Source organism: Xiphophorus maculatus, chromosome 14 (assembly GCF_002775205.1).
Source record: "Xiphophorus maculatus strain JP 163 A chromosome 14, X_maculatus-5.0-male, whole genome shotgun sequence".
NCBI lineage: Eukaryota > Metazoa > Chordata > Actinopteri > Cyprinodontiformes > Poeciliidae > Xiphophorus > Xiphophorus maculatus.
This window is the reverse complement of record NC_036456.1, coordinates 23,763,746-23,777,898: the sequence shown is the minus strand read 5'-3', so window position 1 is coordinate 23,777,898 and position 14,153 is coordinate 23,763,746. Positions and strand designations below refer to the sequence as shown.

Below are 14,153 nucleotides of genomic sequence, written 5' to 3'. Positions count from 1 at the left end.
CAGAAGTAAAAGCTAACAGTGGCAGAGAGAAATAAATATTTCTTATATTAAATGGTAAATTAAGGGATTAAACTGGAGGTGTGAAAACTTCTGTTGCTGTTATGAAGTCAGGAGAAAATCTGTTACTTGCTCAAAGGATTTGTTGCTGCAGGTAAAATATAAGTTATAAAAACAAAGTACTTTTTTTTTTTTACAGCTCTGAGGTTTTAAAATATAAACAACTTGATCTTTAAAAGTTCCATAAATCATTTAAACCTGATTCCATTATGTTTTTATTTATTAAATAAATGCAAAAACAAAGTAGAAAACATCTTTCTTCTCTAAAGCATCTATTTACATTCATCTCTTTTGAAGAGACCTGAACAGGTTTCACCTGGTCGTTATGTTTATTATGCTGCGTCTGGAGCACACCTGCTTCTTTTGTCTCATTTATCTCTTTTTTTTCTGGGACTTTTTTCTTTGTTATTATCCTGGATGAAGGCCGAGACCCCACCCTGATCTGATGGGGGTGGGGTTGACAGCTGGGACCCCAGGCAGAAAGAAAGGACACACCCTTCACTGAAACCACTGAAGCATTAATGACAAGGTGTGCAGACAAGAGAGAGAAAAGAGAAAACAGCCTTTAGTAAAAAATAAATCAGGAAACAGGAGATGATGGTGAATATCACATCATTCAATGTGATGATAAATCTTTATTTCTAAAGATTTATGTAATTTATATAATGCCTTATTTATTTTAATTGTGATTATATTCTTTGCTTAGTCCAGTTAATTTCAATAAAACCAAAATAACTCAGTGCTGTCCCCTGCTGGTAGCAATTATTTGCAAAAGTTGCTAATTTTTGCAAAGAATCAAGTGTTAAAATCTTTAACAATAAAACACACAACTTTCTCATTTTTAAAAATTGTTTAATCTCAAACCCAAAAAACAAAAGATGGTACATTGTTATAAAAACAAAACAAAAACACGAATTCACAAAAACGGAGCACCAAGCAGAGTTTTAATGGAACAATTTGATGTTTTGGATAAAACATTTTGAACCCAGATAACACTTTTTAAAAAGACTGACATCAAGGTAAACCATCACACATCAATCAGAGGCTTCACAGATGTTTTATAACTCATACAACAGAATAATGAGGAGACACAGATTGTTCTTTAGGTCTCATTTCTTTCAAGAAGGAACTTTGAAGAGAAGAACAGTTATTTGGTCAAATGCTGCACAGAGAACATGTTCCACTTCACACAAAAACACTTTTTGGTTTGTAATGCTTTTCTCTGAGCTAAAGCACCAAGTCACAAGGACAAATTAAAAAAAAATATTCCCATTCAGCTATGAGACAGACATTTCATAAAATGTTCATAATTAAATTGTGTACTTGCTTTTCAAATAGCAAAGTTACCACATCATGGTATGACACTTCTTTCACTTAAACTGACATGAAAATGTTACATACAAATACTGTGATCACAAACATTTCTCTAGCTGCCATGAAGATATGCTGCATCTTCAATACCTCTTTCAGTTTTTGGATCTTTTCAGTTTTCTGAAATTTAGGAATAAATTTGCTGAGCAATGTTTATGTTTGTTTATGTTCCAGTTTTATACTTTTATCTGTTAAATTCAATAAACTCCAACCACAGTGAAAGCAAAAATAATGTAAAATCAAAAATCAATTCACAACCAAACAGATCAACCAATTCAAACAAAGCTAAGTTTGTTTGAATTGGTTTTACATTAAGAAATGTAAAACCAGTAAAATAAACATGACTGACAATAAAAATGCTCTTGCTAATAACAAAAATGAAGCACCAATGTAATCCCTAGGAAGAAATTGTAAACTTTATTCTAATTTAACACACAAGCAGAAGAAAGCTGAAGAATGTAGGATGTGTTTGTTTGAGGCTTTAACTGCAAAAGGGAAAACTTGAAGAAACAATGACTATTAAAAAAAGTTATCCAAACCAACTTCCCCAGCTGTTATCCCCTTATTAAAACATGAAATTAACTTGATTAACCAAAGTTTTTGGCTTAGTTTCACAAACCACACAGAGGCCGGATTATTGCCTCTTTATTCAAGTAAATAAATCAATTGAATGTAATCCATTTCACAACATAAACAAGACATCAAGAAGTCAGAATAACATCTAAAGCACATCAGGGCTTATTTGCCTCAATTAAAGTCAGAGGACTTGATTTGATAATAAGAAAGAGAGATTTTGCCAAAACTAAAGAGTTTATAAAAAGCCATTTCACAATTTCCCAAAATACATCTTGATGATGATCAGATGATTGAGATGATGATGTTTAAATGACTGGAAAGCTGAAGCAGATCTTTCTGGATGGTGTGCGTACCAATACATCTGGTGTAAACCTGCATTTCAGTAAGAGAATAGAGGCAAAAGTGGAGGTAGTAGTATGATGGTCTGGGGTTGCTTTAGGCCTTCAGGATAAGGACTAATTGCGGTAACTGATGGATCCATGTATTCTGGTCTATGGGAGAATGACCAGCATCAGTTTGTAGGGGAACAATGACCCAATGCACACCAGCAAGTTCACCTCTTAACTCTTAAATAAATGAAGTTTTTGGATTGACCTAGCACCTGATATGCTAATCTGGAACAGCCAATTTAAAATTTGTTTGATGGTCTGAAAAAACAACAAGAACAGATTAATCCATAGAAAGATTTTTTACAGCATTGTAGACATGTGAGCAGGACCCAATTAAATCACTTTAGGGGACAAAATAGAGCAGATGATTGGGCATTAAGTTCAACTGCAGGATACAGAGGATCACTAAAGGCCACAGTGTAAGTATGAAGATGGATCAAACTATCAGAGGAAACTCTGTAGAAAGACAGAGTACCAGCAGGCCAGTCAAGATACACCCCAAACCGACTGGTGCGCATTCCAAGAGAAGACACGTCTACTCTGTCATTGTGGTGCAAAACATGAAAACCATCTGAACAAACCAAACACCAAGAATCCTTATTGCGCCCCATTCTGATATCACCTGTTTTGTCTTTCCTTAAGGCCTCCTTATATGCGACCCCGATGCTCAAAGATCCAGAGACCTCCACCTCCCAGTAGTGGCGCTTTGTCAGGCCCTGACTGCACAGCACCTGCTGGTGGTGACCTGAGTTTTCTGTGGGATGGAGATCATCCTCCATCCAGGTCACCTTTCTGTTTCCTTCAGACAGAACCAGCTTCTGGTGTTCTGCATCAGGACTGAAAGTGAGTTCACAGGCATCTAGAGAAAAGAATAAATAATTTAAACACAAACTTCTAAAGACAGCCATCATGAGACAAAGAATACATTGATCTACATGTGACGTACATTTTCTAAAGCCAGGCTTCAATCTGTGAGTTCCTCCATAGTCGAGGCTGTAGAGGCAAAAAGTACATCAAATTAAGTTTATTATCACCCAATTTAAGGTTTTAGTTCAGTTTTCCTATAGACAGTTTAATTACTTTAGCTTTCTGAGCTTGTACTGCGGATCGTCCCTCAGCTTAGAGAGCTTCTTGCTTCCAGAGTCTCCTGGATGGTTGTAGCTCAGGTCCAGCTCCATCAGATGTGACGGGTTGGAGTGAAGAGCTGAGACCAGATGATCACAACCTTTCTCTGTGACCCAACAACCAGACATCCTAGGAAAAGAGTGGGAAAAGAGGAATATTTTATTTATTTTATTTCCTTTATTTAACCAGGTAAACCCTGTTGAGATCTACAGTAGATCTCATTTTCAAGAGGGACCTGGGCAGAAGTCTGCAATACACAGCAACCTGGTTACAAAATAAAACTAATTAATACAAAAAATAAATACATTAAAAAATAAACATGAAAATTGAGTGATAGAATGGTCAAATGGACGATGAAGTTGGCAGAACAAGCAGATTGGTGATTCAGTGAGTGTGGCTATCCCTTTGCCATTAGCAGTAGCTTGTGAGTTTTATTATTTCCTCTGGATAATTATCTTAGCTTTGTAACTGACTCTCAACACATATCAGATCTGCTCTGGATTGGAGCTGAGCCCCAGTTTTATCCCAAATATGGTTGACTGAGAAAGTATCGAGTGACCTGGGAGGCCATTGTCATGCAGGGAGCCTTGACATTGACTGGCTGACAGTTATGTCCTAACATGATTGCCGTCACGGTACCTTATACAGAGGTTAAACATAGATTCAAACAGATTCATCTCTGCTGATGCGAGTTCCACAGTATCACTGTGGCTAATATTGGATCATGGAGTCCAAAATTTGTGTCTGAATTTCTGGTACTATTGTTATAGGAATACGTCAGCAGTGGATAACATGATTCTTCTTTGATGCTCATACTAGATATGGCAAACCCATGCAAATCAAATAATTTTCATAACAATTATTGATTTCCATACAGACCACATTATTTCCAAATCAAACTATAGCTTCTGGGTATCAAATATCTTTTGTCAGTGGCTGATTTTTGATATCAGAGTAGAGGCTGTTCTGTGATATGAATTACCATGTTCATGGTACTTCATGTGTTGTTACCTTAGTATTTCCAGTTTGCAGGAGTTACTCGAGAGTCCTCCACAAAGCCCCTCCACTCCTGAATCTTTCAGGTCATTGTTACTCAAGTCGAGATTCCTCAAAGCTGAGTAGGAAAACTTGAGGGCAATGGCCAGAGAGACCATCCAATCCTTCGTAACTTTGCAATTTGCAAGCCTAAGGAAATGTGTCACAAGATAATAAGGATTTATATATCTTTAGTGCACAAATAAAAAATATAAAAAGCCTACAGACACCAATAAAGGAAATGAGAAATTGGCAAGTATGTCAAAACTTGATCCAGTCCTCAAGGGCTACTATCCATCAAATGAATGGCCCATTACCAAGCCTCTGCAGAGCTTAATGACTTGATGCTGATGATGGAATTCAGCCTTTTGATGGAGGTGTGTTGGATAAAGGATGTATCCAAATGCTGCAAGATAGTAGCTCTTGAAGATTGGACTTGGGTACCCTGGCGTAAACAAAGAAATTGAAAAAGATTGCAAATATCATACTTACACAGCTCTTTTGCTGCTCCTAACAGCTGGTATTAACCTTCTTCTGCCATCATCTGATGTGTTGTAGCTCTTCAGATCCAGTAAATCCAGATAATTCTTGGAGGCCTGCAGCATGTAGGCCAAAGCAGAGCAGTGCAAAGGAGCCAGTTCCATTTTTGAATGATCAGACAGTTTGAGAAATTCCTGAATCTCATCTTTGACTTTGTGATCTCTCATTTCAGTCATGGCCTGGAAGATGGTGATACAGCTGTCTGGAGAGATGGTTTTTCTTCGAAGTGATCGCAGGTAAGTTAAGATTTTCTTGTCTGTGTCATCCCATTCGTCAAGGGGAGTCAACAGACCTTGAAGGAATCTCTGATTGGGTTCAACCATCAGGCCAAGCAGGAATCGCAAGAAAAAGTCTAAATAACCATTCTTCTTCTCCAGCACTTTGTTAACTGTCATCTTTAGAAGCTCAAGTAAAGGAATATCTTTGTCTTCCACAGAAAGGAACTTCCCAAGTTCGTTGGTTTTCTTGGTTTTCAAGCATTCATAGACGTGCAGAGCAGCAAAGAACTCTTGAAGAGTCAGATGCACAAAGAAGAAGACTTTCTTCTGGGAGGAGACTTCCTCTTCCTGGAGAACAGTGTTACATAAACCAGAGTAGATTATTGCTTCTCCGACATCAATGCCACAATCTTTCAGGTCTTCCTCATAAAAGATGAGTTGGTTTTCTTGAAGCTGGACAAACGCGAGTTTCCCAAGTTTCAGAAGAAATTCTCTGTGAGTCTCCAGGAGCTTCTCTCTGTTTTTCTCAGGGTTCATGTCATACTTTCTGCTTCTACGTTTTGACTGAGCAAAGACAAAATGTGCCATTAACTCTGTAAGAGTCTGGGGGATTTCTGTCTCTTCATTTCTGCTGAAGACTTCCTGGAATAAGACAGCAGAAATCCAACAGAAGACTGGGATCTGGCACATGATGTCCAGGGATTGTGAGGACTGAATATGGGATGTTATCCTTTCAGTGAGACTCGAATCATCACCAAATCTCTTTGTGAAATATTCTAGTTTCTGAGCATCAGTGAACCCCCTTATCTCTGTCACCATGTCGATGTACTCTGCAGGGATCTGACTGGCTGCTGCTGGTCGGGACGTTAACCAGATGTTTGCATCAGGAAGGAGGTTACCCTGGATCAGGTTTACAACAAGATCACCTACAGAAGCTACATCATCAGCAGATGTTACTTTGTCTGATTTCTGAAAGTCCAACTGATATCTGTTTTCATCCAGACCATCAAGGATCACTATGATCTTTGTTTTGGCGTAATCCTGGGAATCTTTCAGAGGTCGGAGAGATGGATGAAACTCAGTCAGCAGCTCATGGAGGCTTTTCTCTCCTACACTCAAATTTAACTCTCGAAAAGCAAGACTGAAAACAAAATCAATATCTTGGTTTGTTTCCTCTTCAGCCCAATCAAGAATGAACTTCTGAGCAGCAAAGGATTTTCCAATTCCTGCAACTCCCTTTGTCAGGATTGTCCTGTTGGGTTTCTCCTGGGCAGGCACCGATTGGAAGAGCTCACTCAGGTTGACTGTAGAGTCGTGCAATGGTTGGTTTTTATGAGCATTTTTCAGCTGTCTGTACTCATGTTCCACATTTCGTCCATCATTATCTCCAGTAGTGATGAATAGGGTTGTGTAGATGCTTTTGAGGGAACTGTGATGATCACCATTACCTTCAGACGTCATAGTGAATTTATTTTTCATTGCTTTTTTAAGATTCATCTTTGCTTCCAGAATGACACTGTTACCTGAAATCAAATGCAACACATTATGTGTCTTACTGGTTAAAACAATTAGAAAATATCAGAAGTAGTATTAACTAGTGAATACATGCATTTGTTAAAAGTTTTATTTAGTTTTATGGTTTATCTGTGAGCCTCTCTATGACAGGTTAAATTAAATTGCATCAGGTTTGTGTTTTCTTGGATACTTGTTTATTCTGTTTTTTCATAAATACACTGGAAAAAGTGAAGCACAAAGTTGTTCATTCAAGCTAAAAACTACCATTGAATACATTGTAAAATAATTGACTTGGTTGTGAAAGTCTATTTTTTTGCATTCTGAGGTGTCAATTTTGATTCAGACTGAATTAATAACACTTCTGAAGGAAAGAAAGCAAATATTTTGGTTCCTCTCAAAACATACTGAAAGGAAATGATGTCATATTTTCAATCTGAGTCACGTGAGAAGAAGTTGGGGAGAAGTGCTTGGAGAGCTTCGTCCGTTTCAGCATGGGGAAGAAAAAATGATTAACGTCCCAGCACGTCATCAAAGAATAAACCTGCAGTAAGTACTAAACTAAGCTGATGTAAACGTGTCTTAACAAGCCTACAATTGTATTAATGCAAAAGACTGAGTTAATGTCACCTGGTTAGCAAGCTGAATGTCCCGCCTAAATGTGGGTATCCCAGTAAACGCTTTCTTTTTTCGCCGGGTTAAATGTGGTGTAATTTCTTAACTTACACGTATTTCACGAGAAATTTAACTATGTGTACATTGTTCGGTTGTAGCTGGAATTAATCAAGGTAGGCATAATTTGTTACCAATCAATAGCTTCCACCACGGTTATCTCGGCTACACCGTGAATTTGACTAGCTCAACACATGTTAAGCCATGTTAGCAATTAGTTAGTCTAGTGTGTTTATACCACTATGATTGTAAAGTCCCAGTTTGTTAATGGTAGCGAGGCCCGTTGAAAATGAATGGTGTTTTGTGCATGCATTATACTGCACTCCCCGCAGCTGCTGAAGATCTTCAGAAAGAAAGGAGGGACCACTAAAGCAAGAACTGCCACGATCCTTGAGTTTCTTGACCAGGTATGATGTGCAGTATATAATTAGCCACTAACGACAGCCCGTAATCCTTCTACATGAAGAGGATGTGCAGATGATGTGCAATTGATGTACATGGCATTGTTATTGTGTGCCAAGTTGTTTTGCACCATATTCACTATCAACCATTTAAAAAAAGAAAAACATGTGCCACCTATGAGTACATTAATGTGTAGTAGCACATAGAAAATAATTTGTGCACCTGTCACTGCACCAAAGATACTTTGAGACTATAGGAACCCAAACAGGAGCCATCCAGTCTGTCTTCATATTTAAAGAGGGACTACCAGTGGCCTCTGGCAGATGTACTAGAATGGCTTTACATTTTCACTGCTTTCAATTAGTCTGCCATGGATTCAATATTGACCAGGCACACACTGTAAAAGCACTGTTTATGGTAGAGCTGGGAATGAAGTTGCTAGACTAGTCTACACATCGCATAATAACCATTTTGATTGTCCCTAAATGGTGCTGATGCAGATTTCAGAAGGGAGTGTATCCTCAAAGCTCTCATCATCTACCTGGGAGAACGTGTTGAGGATCTTATAAAGGAATACATGGTATGTCCAGATATTTTCTGTCACAATGATGATTCAACTTTATTCATCACGCGAGACCACCTATGCCATTATACAGTATATAGTGATTAATGAGGTGTGCCAGGCTGCAGTTGTTCAGTTGCATATTTCGTATATTTTGCCTCAGGTCTCCCAGAAAGATCAAGCTGAGCAGGAGCTGGAGAGGACCATTATGGCAGTCTTCGTCTTCAGAGAGAATTCAAGCCTTTTACAGCAGCCCCAAGACGTTAGGATTGTCATTGATGGTGTGGAAGTCCTCAATGAGTTGCCTTCTCTTGCAGCCGGAGTGGCAATGCTCTCTGGACTTTGCTGTGCTCTTAACATGGAGTATCCACAGGGTTTCAGGTTCACCTTTGAGGCCCTTCAGAAGATCCTGATGGAGCTTGGTTCCAACAAGATGACTTCCAAGATTCGCAAACTCAGTGGTGAACTCAAAACTGCACAGTAGTGTATATTTGTGTGTGCTTAATGTGTGCATGTAGTTGCCACTGGCTTCTATTTCAGAGGTAGACCACCTCAGCAGCACTTTGTTACACAGGCTCACAGGGTCACTTTCATGGATGCTTTTGTTGGAATTTTAGTTCTTTGATGATGTTTAGAGATGCAACATTCCTTCAAGTTCAGATGTGTTTGAACAGTACAACAACAGTGGATGCTTTCCGTCCATTTAATTTAGCTTGGTAAGCCATATTGTCTTTATGTCATTGCTCTGATATAGAGCAACAATGACATGTTTATATTTGTTTGTCTGAACATGCAACTTTTTTTTGGTCCTTTTTTACTTGTGAGGAATAAATGACTTTGAAAAAAAACTGTTGCTGGAGTGTGTTAAGTGTGATGTGAGTGATGCAAATTGTTTTTGAAACCAAGTTTATGAAATATAAAAAAAGACTTTCATAGTGCCAATGAATTAACTGGTGTTAATGCCTGAATATTAGTTTGGTGCAATGTATATATATTTGATTGGTTCAATTTCAATATTTTAGTTTGGTTCCAAAACTGAAATGTAAATAATTTAACTTGGATAAAGGTGAAGAATTCGTATTGGGTCAAGTAAAGTAATATGGTTTGAGTCAAAATTAAATAGTCATGTTGTACCAAACCACTTTATTTAGATTCTGTGAAGTCAAATATTTTAGATGCAACAAATGGACATCAGTTTTTTTAATTTAAGCCAGGCCACACTTTTTATAGTGTAGATAGCAGTTTTACACATAACAATCTAAAGTCACATCAATAAGAATTATCATAAGAAGCCTGAAAAACACTAAATGCTCAAAGAGTAAATTAATTCATGTTTCAGTTGTTATTTGCTCTTTTTTTAAATAGTAAATACGGTAGTCTCCAACAACCTGAGGTTCATCATTGATGAGATGTTGTGGAAAATGTGTGACAAAGGACACATTTGTCAGTTTTCTAGTCTTTGAGTGAGAGCATGAAGCCAAAAAAAAACTTGATCTTCTGCCAGCAAACTGAGAGAAAAACCAGGTGGCTTAACTGTATTCTGAGTTTACAGTTGGAGGGTAAATAAACCATTGGCTGCGAACCAAAAACCAGCCCTAAGTACACTTTTTAACTTGATTATTTTCCCTTAATAAAGGATTATTGTCACTAATATGATCATTTATATATATAAAAATCTATAATCTTTGAGGTTCCAAAAGCCTCAAAGAAACCTCAAATTTATTGAATTTTAAATAACCTTTGGCAACATCTCAACCTTGAATTGAACAGACAGACCAAAAGTGCTACAGCTGATGCCCTTCAGGTGGTGCAGAGGGTAACTTTGCCAGGACCCAGAATCCTATCAGATACCGGGTCAACCCAAAGACAACCTATCCAACTCTCTTCTGCCTTTCATTACATGTTCTTTCCACTGCAGCCTCATTGGTTTTGTGTGCGAAGGTGTTTTCTGCAGCCGGAGAAGTTGTATCAAACATATTCAATTTTAAAACATTGGAAAAATGTAGATTGTTTTAGAAAAAATTGTTTAAAAAATTCTAAAAAACGGAAAGAAAGAAAGAAAATCCCAGTCCTTTACAACATGTCTCATCACTTAGATTTTCACGTTATCTAAGAATATGAAAGACATTTTACATTTAAATGAAGACATTAAATATATTAAATAATACTATATAAAATAAGTATTTTTAAGATCCAACGGGGGTCAGTGTGCACAGGGTTTATACAGGAATCCCAGAGTTTAATTTACTACTTTTTACTACCTTTAGTTACGTCTTACTACCTTTTACCACCCTGTGGAAACCCTGGTGCTGTGCCACAGTATCAATACAGTTTGGCAAAGTGTCAAAACACTTCATGATGCCTCATTAACACATCACTACTTCATAATAAACTGAACTTGATGTATTGTTTGATAAGTAGGATCAACTAGAATGTAAACATGACTAAAATAAATCTACTTGTGTTGTACATTGGTGCATGACTGAATTGAATTTAATAGCCTTTTGAACTGACCTCCGTCTTTGAGTGTGTTTTTCATAAATGTGTCTCCACACTTTTTGCAGGGCGAGTCTGTCGGTAAGTCAGTCAGGCTCAAACTCAAACACTTCTTACATGATGGATGTCCACAAATAAAATAAAGCAAATCCTCCACAACCTTTTGACATACTGAGCAGCTGCTCAGCTCCTTGCTGAATTTCTGACTGCAAATAAGAACAAATAAACAGTTTCTTTAAAGGGAAAATAGCAACTGCACATTAATATGAAGAGAAAATATCCACAGCTTTGAACTAGAAATATTAATCTCATTGTAACCTGTCACAAGGAATTAATAAACAGACTAGGATCACTGAGGAAGGACTGAACTGAAGTGAATTAGAAACAAGGTTGACATCATCAAGAAAAAGAAACACAGTAATACTGGAACTAGAAACCAAGATTATAACACAAACAGAATATAATTTGTTTGCTGTATTGACAAATATTCTGAGCACATTCAGGATATTCTTAATTAGTAACATAAATTGCTCATACCATTTTGATCTGGCTTTTCTAAAGTTGATTGGCGGACCCTTTGACCTCTGACTTCTAACAGAGACGCCGCTGGGGCCTGCTGGCTCCGCTCCATTCTTCTGGGAACTAAAAGAAGGAAGTGTTTTCTGAAGATTTCCATTTTCTTGATAGTTTTATCACACTTCATGTCGAGACGTATGAGGCATAAAATTATGCAAAAACTATTTGACTACATTTGCAAGGCAGATTCACTCTGCAAAAAGGAGATAGTACACTGCAAAAACACATTTTACCAAGTAATTTTGGTCTAGTTTCTAAATCATATATATCAGTACACATAAAATAAGTCAAAACTAACTGATAGATTTGTTTTAAGTCAATAATTCCTTAATGATGGTGAAAAAGTTCAAGTTCCTTTAGCAGATTATTTCACTTATTACTTTTTTTTTTCAAATGTTATAAGTGAAATAATTTGTCAATAGGACTAGTACATTTTCATCAATATTAAGGAGTTATTGACTTAAAACAAGCCTCATCTATTTTTCATAACTATAATTACCAAACTGTTTGCTCTTCAGGTGATCTGGTCTTTGTTGCACATTTCCTTCTCTTCCTCCGGTCAGACATTTCTTATTGCTGCAGAAGAACAGAAATACTTTTATACTTATTTAACAACTGAGTTTAAGTTCAGGTTCAAGAGGAAAATGAGATTTTTACAGGCTTTGGTTTCTGGTTTAGGAACATTTTACATGTGCTTACTTTTTTTGTTTGTGAAAGTGTGATGAAGGTTAAATGATTTAATGATTTAATTTTAACAATATTTACTACAGATTATACATATTCTTCTGTTTTTCTAGTTGTTTACATGTGAAGTGCACAGAGAAGTCTGTACTACCACTTTAAATTTATTTCAACACTTGGTATAAGTTGAAATAACCGTTGAAACATCTGCTTCCTCTGTGAAACACTTCCTCTTATGTGGTAACCTCAATCTAAAATTACATTTCAATGTTTCGAAGTATTTCACAACTCTGCCACCAAAACGAAACAAAATATATCTTTAAACCAACATGAAAAACTCAACATGAAAAATAAGAAACAAGATATATATATATATATATATATATATATATATATATATATATATATATATATATATATATATATATATTGTTACGACTGGCTCAAGGTCATAACAATAACGGGAGACCATGCAGGGATTAAAGTGCATAAAAAGGAATATTTATTAACACAAACAACAATGGATTGAGGATGTCAGTATCAGTGGTGTAATGCAAATGTTTGGATGTGGTGTATGAGTGCATATGGAAGTGTTGAAGTGCAAAAACAAAGACAAACTCAAATGTGCAAAAGGAGGGGAGCTGAGGCCTGGCAACAAAACACCACAAGCATCAAGGCAGAGTGGACGCCGATGGCGACCCAGAAGGTGGAGACGGCCAGGTTTAAATGCTCTGTGCTCCAAATGAATAAAATCAGCAGCACCTGTAAAGGGGAGGAGCACAAAGACAGACAACAAGACACCTGCAACCCAGCCCATAAGGCCCAGGGCCGTAATATATATATATATATATATCTTGTTTTTTGTTTAAAATAGTTACAAAAAGCTGAATAAGAATAAAAGAGTGCAGATTGTGGTGGGAAAATGAGTGAGATTAAATAAACAGTAATTAAGAGAATACAGTTGATTATAGTTTTCATAACAGGATTAAGGAAAAGCTGAGCACAGTGTTTAAGAGATTTCCAGTAATAAGGTAAATATTGTTTCTGATATAATTGTTGTTTTAACAAGAATAAGAGAAGCTGGAATATTGTTCATCTTTAAAGTGAGGATTATTTGATTCTAGTTGGTTTTCAGTACAGGAAGCTTGAGAGGAAAAAACAAATGTAATCCATTTAACCCACCCACATGGCAAATAACCTGCATTTAATCACACTTTTGTTCATGTCTGCACCAAACACATCGACGCTTCCATCAAAATGTATATTTTTCAAATTAAATATGTTGTTTAATCAAGAGGCATAAAGTCACAATAACCGATGCCTTTTATTTCCTTCCTGTCTAATAGATGGAGAAAGTTTTTCATACTAATACTTATATATATTTCAGAAAGAAGAATACGTTTAAGCATTGTTTCATTATGTACATACTGACAGAGTAATAATTTGTTTAATAAGAACATCTTGTGTCTTAGCAGCTACTGAAGTCTGTGCAGAATAGATCAGCTTGATCATTTATTCTGGCAAAAAATGTTTTCATATCTTCAAGAGGAAGTTTTAATAAATTTATTATTGATGCCCATTTTAATTACTTCCTTGGAATTAGCAAAAAACTCAGTCATGAAAAAAACCCAAATAGTAGAAAGTTTACAAAGAAAGAAAAATAGATGTTTTAGAGAACAAAATGAAACTTACTGGGATTTTAAAATGATTGTTTTGGTTGTTCCTTCTTCTATCCTTTAAATTAAAAAATTGAGAGCCTTAAATTTGTCCGTCCTGGAAGATGTGATAAAAATGTTCATTAACTCCCTTTGTCCTTTAAAACGTATGAAAACAGCAGCTGGCGCCATGTGACAGTTGGTCTTCAGTGGAAGGCGTGGTGTGAGATAAACCACAGACTGTACTCTTGTTTCTGTTCATAACAAAAGATCAGGAGGGTTTAGG

At 36.6% G+C, this 14,153-nt stretch overlaps 1 protein-coding gene and 2 long non-coding RNA genes across 6 annotated transcripts in view; 2 read left to right on the top strand and 1 right to left on the bottom strand.

Moving 5' to 3' along the window:
* LOC111611222 overlaps positions 1–5,329 on the top strand; it is a 24,707-nt gene extending 19,378 nt beyond the window's left edge. The window contains exon 6 of one of the 2 annotated variants that reach the window (XR_002753941.1): positions 5,266–5,329. This is a non-coding gene — a long non-coding RNA (uncharacterized LOC111611222). Of the gene's footprint in view, positions 1–3,035; positions 3,118–5,265 lie in introns of those variants that run through there. The other variant, XR_002753942.1, reaches the window with a different exon arrangement.
* On the bottom strand, positions 985–14,153 carry LOC111611165 (protein NLRC3-like). Of its 3 annotated transcripts, XM_023346896.1 has the most exons (9): positions 13,905–14,151; positions 12,031–12,107; positions 11,493–11,597; positions 10,974–11,161; positions 5,046–6,834; positions 4,530–4,703; positions 3,474–3,647; positions 3,340–3,386; positions 985–3,252 (listed from the first exon to the last, which is right to left on the bottom strand). In XM_023346896.1, exons 2-9 carry the CDS (start codon positions 12,096–12,098, stop codon positions 2,732–2,734), a joined length of 3,066 nt encoding a protein of 1,021 aa, XP_023202664.1. In that variant the 5' UTR covers positions 12,099–12,107; positions 13,905–14,151; the 3' UTR covers positions 985–2,731. The 3 variants fall into 3 exon arrangements, with proteins under 3 accessions (XP_023202664.1, XP_023202666.1, XP_023202665.1); XM_023346898.1 differs by lacking the exon at positions 10,974–11,161 and having other exon boundaries at positions 13,905–14,153; XM_023346897.1 differs by lacking the exon at positions 13,905–14,151 and having other exon boundaries at positions 12,031–12,517.
* On the top strand, positions 6,789–9,814 carry LOC111611220. Its single transcript, XR_002753939.1, has 2 exons — positions 6,789–8,477; positions 8,623–9,814. It is a non-coding gene; the product is annotated as an uncharacterized LOC111611220 (long non-coding RNA).

What these genes read in the sequence shown, in the direction of transcription:
- LOC111611165 (XM_023346896.1), bottom strand. Translation starts at nt 12,098, where the DNA reads ATGTCTGACCGGAGGAAGAGAAGGAAATGTGCAACAAAGACCAGATCA. An exon ending in CCTGAAGAGCAAACAGTTTG is followed by an intron (nt 11,598 to 12,030) that starts GTAATTATAGTT and finishes TCCTTCTTTTAG; the next exon opens with TTCCCAGAAGAATGGAGCGG. An exon ending in TACAAGCTCAGAAAGCTAAA is followed by an intron (nt 3,387 to 3,473) that starts GTAATTAAACTG and finishes TTGCCTCTACAG; the next exon opens with CCTCGACTATGGAGGAACTC.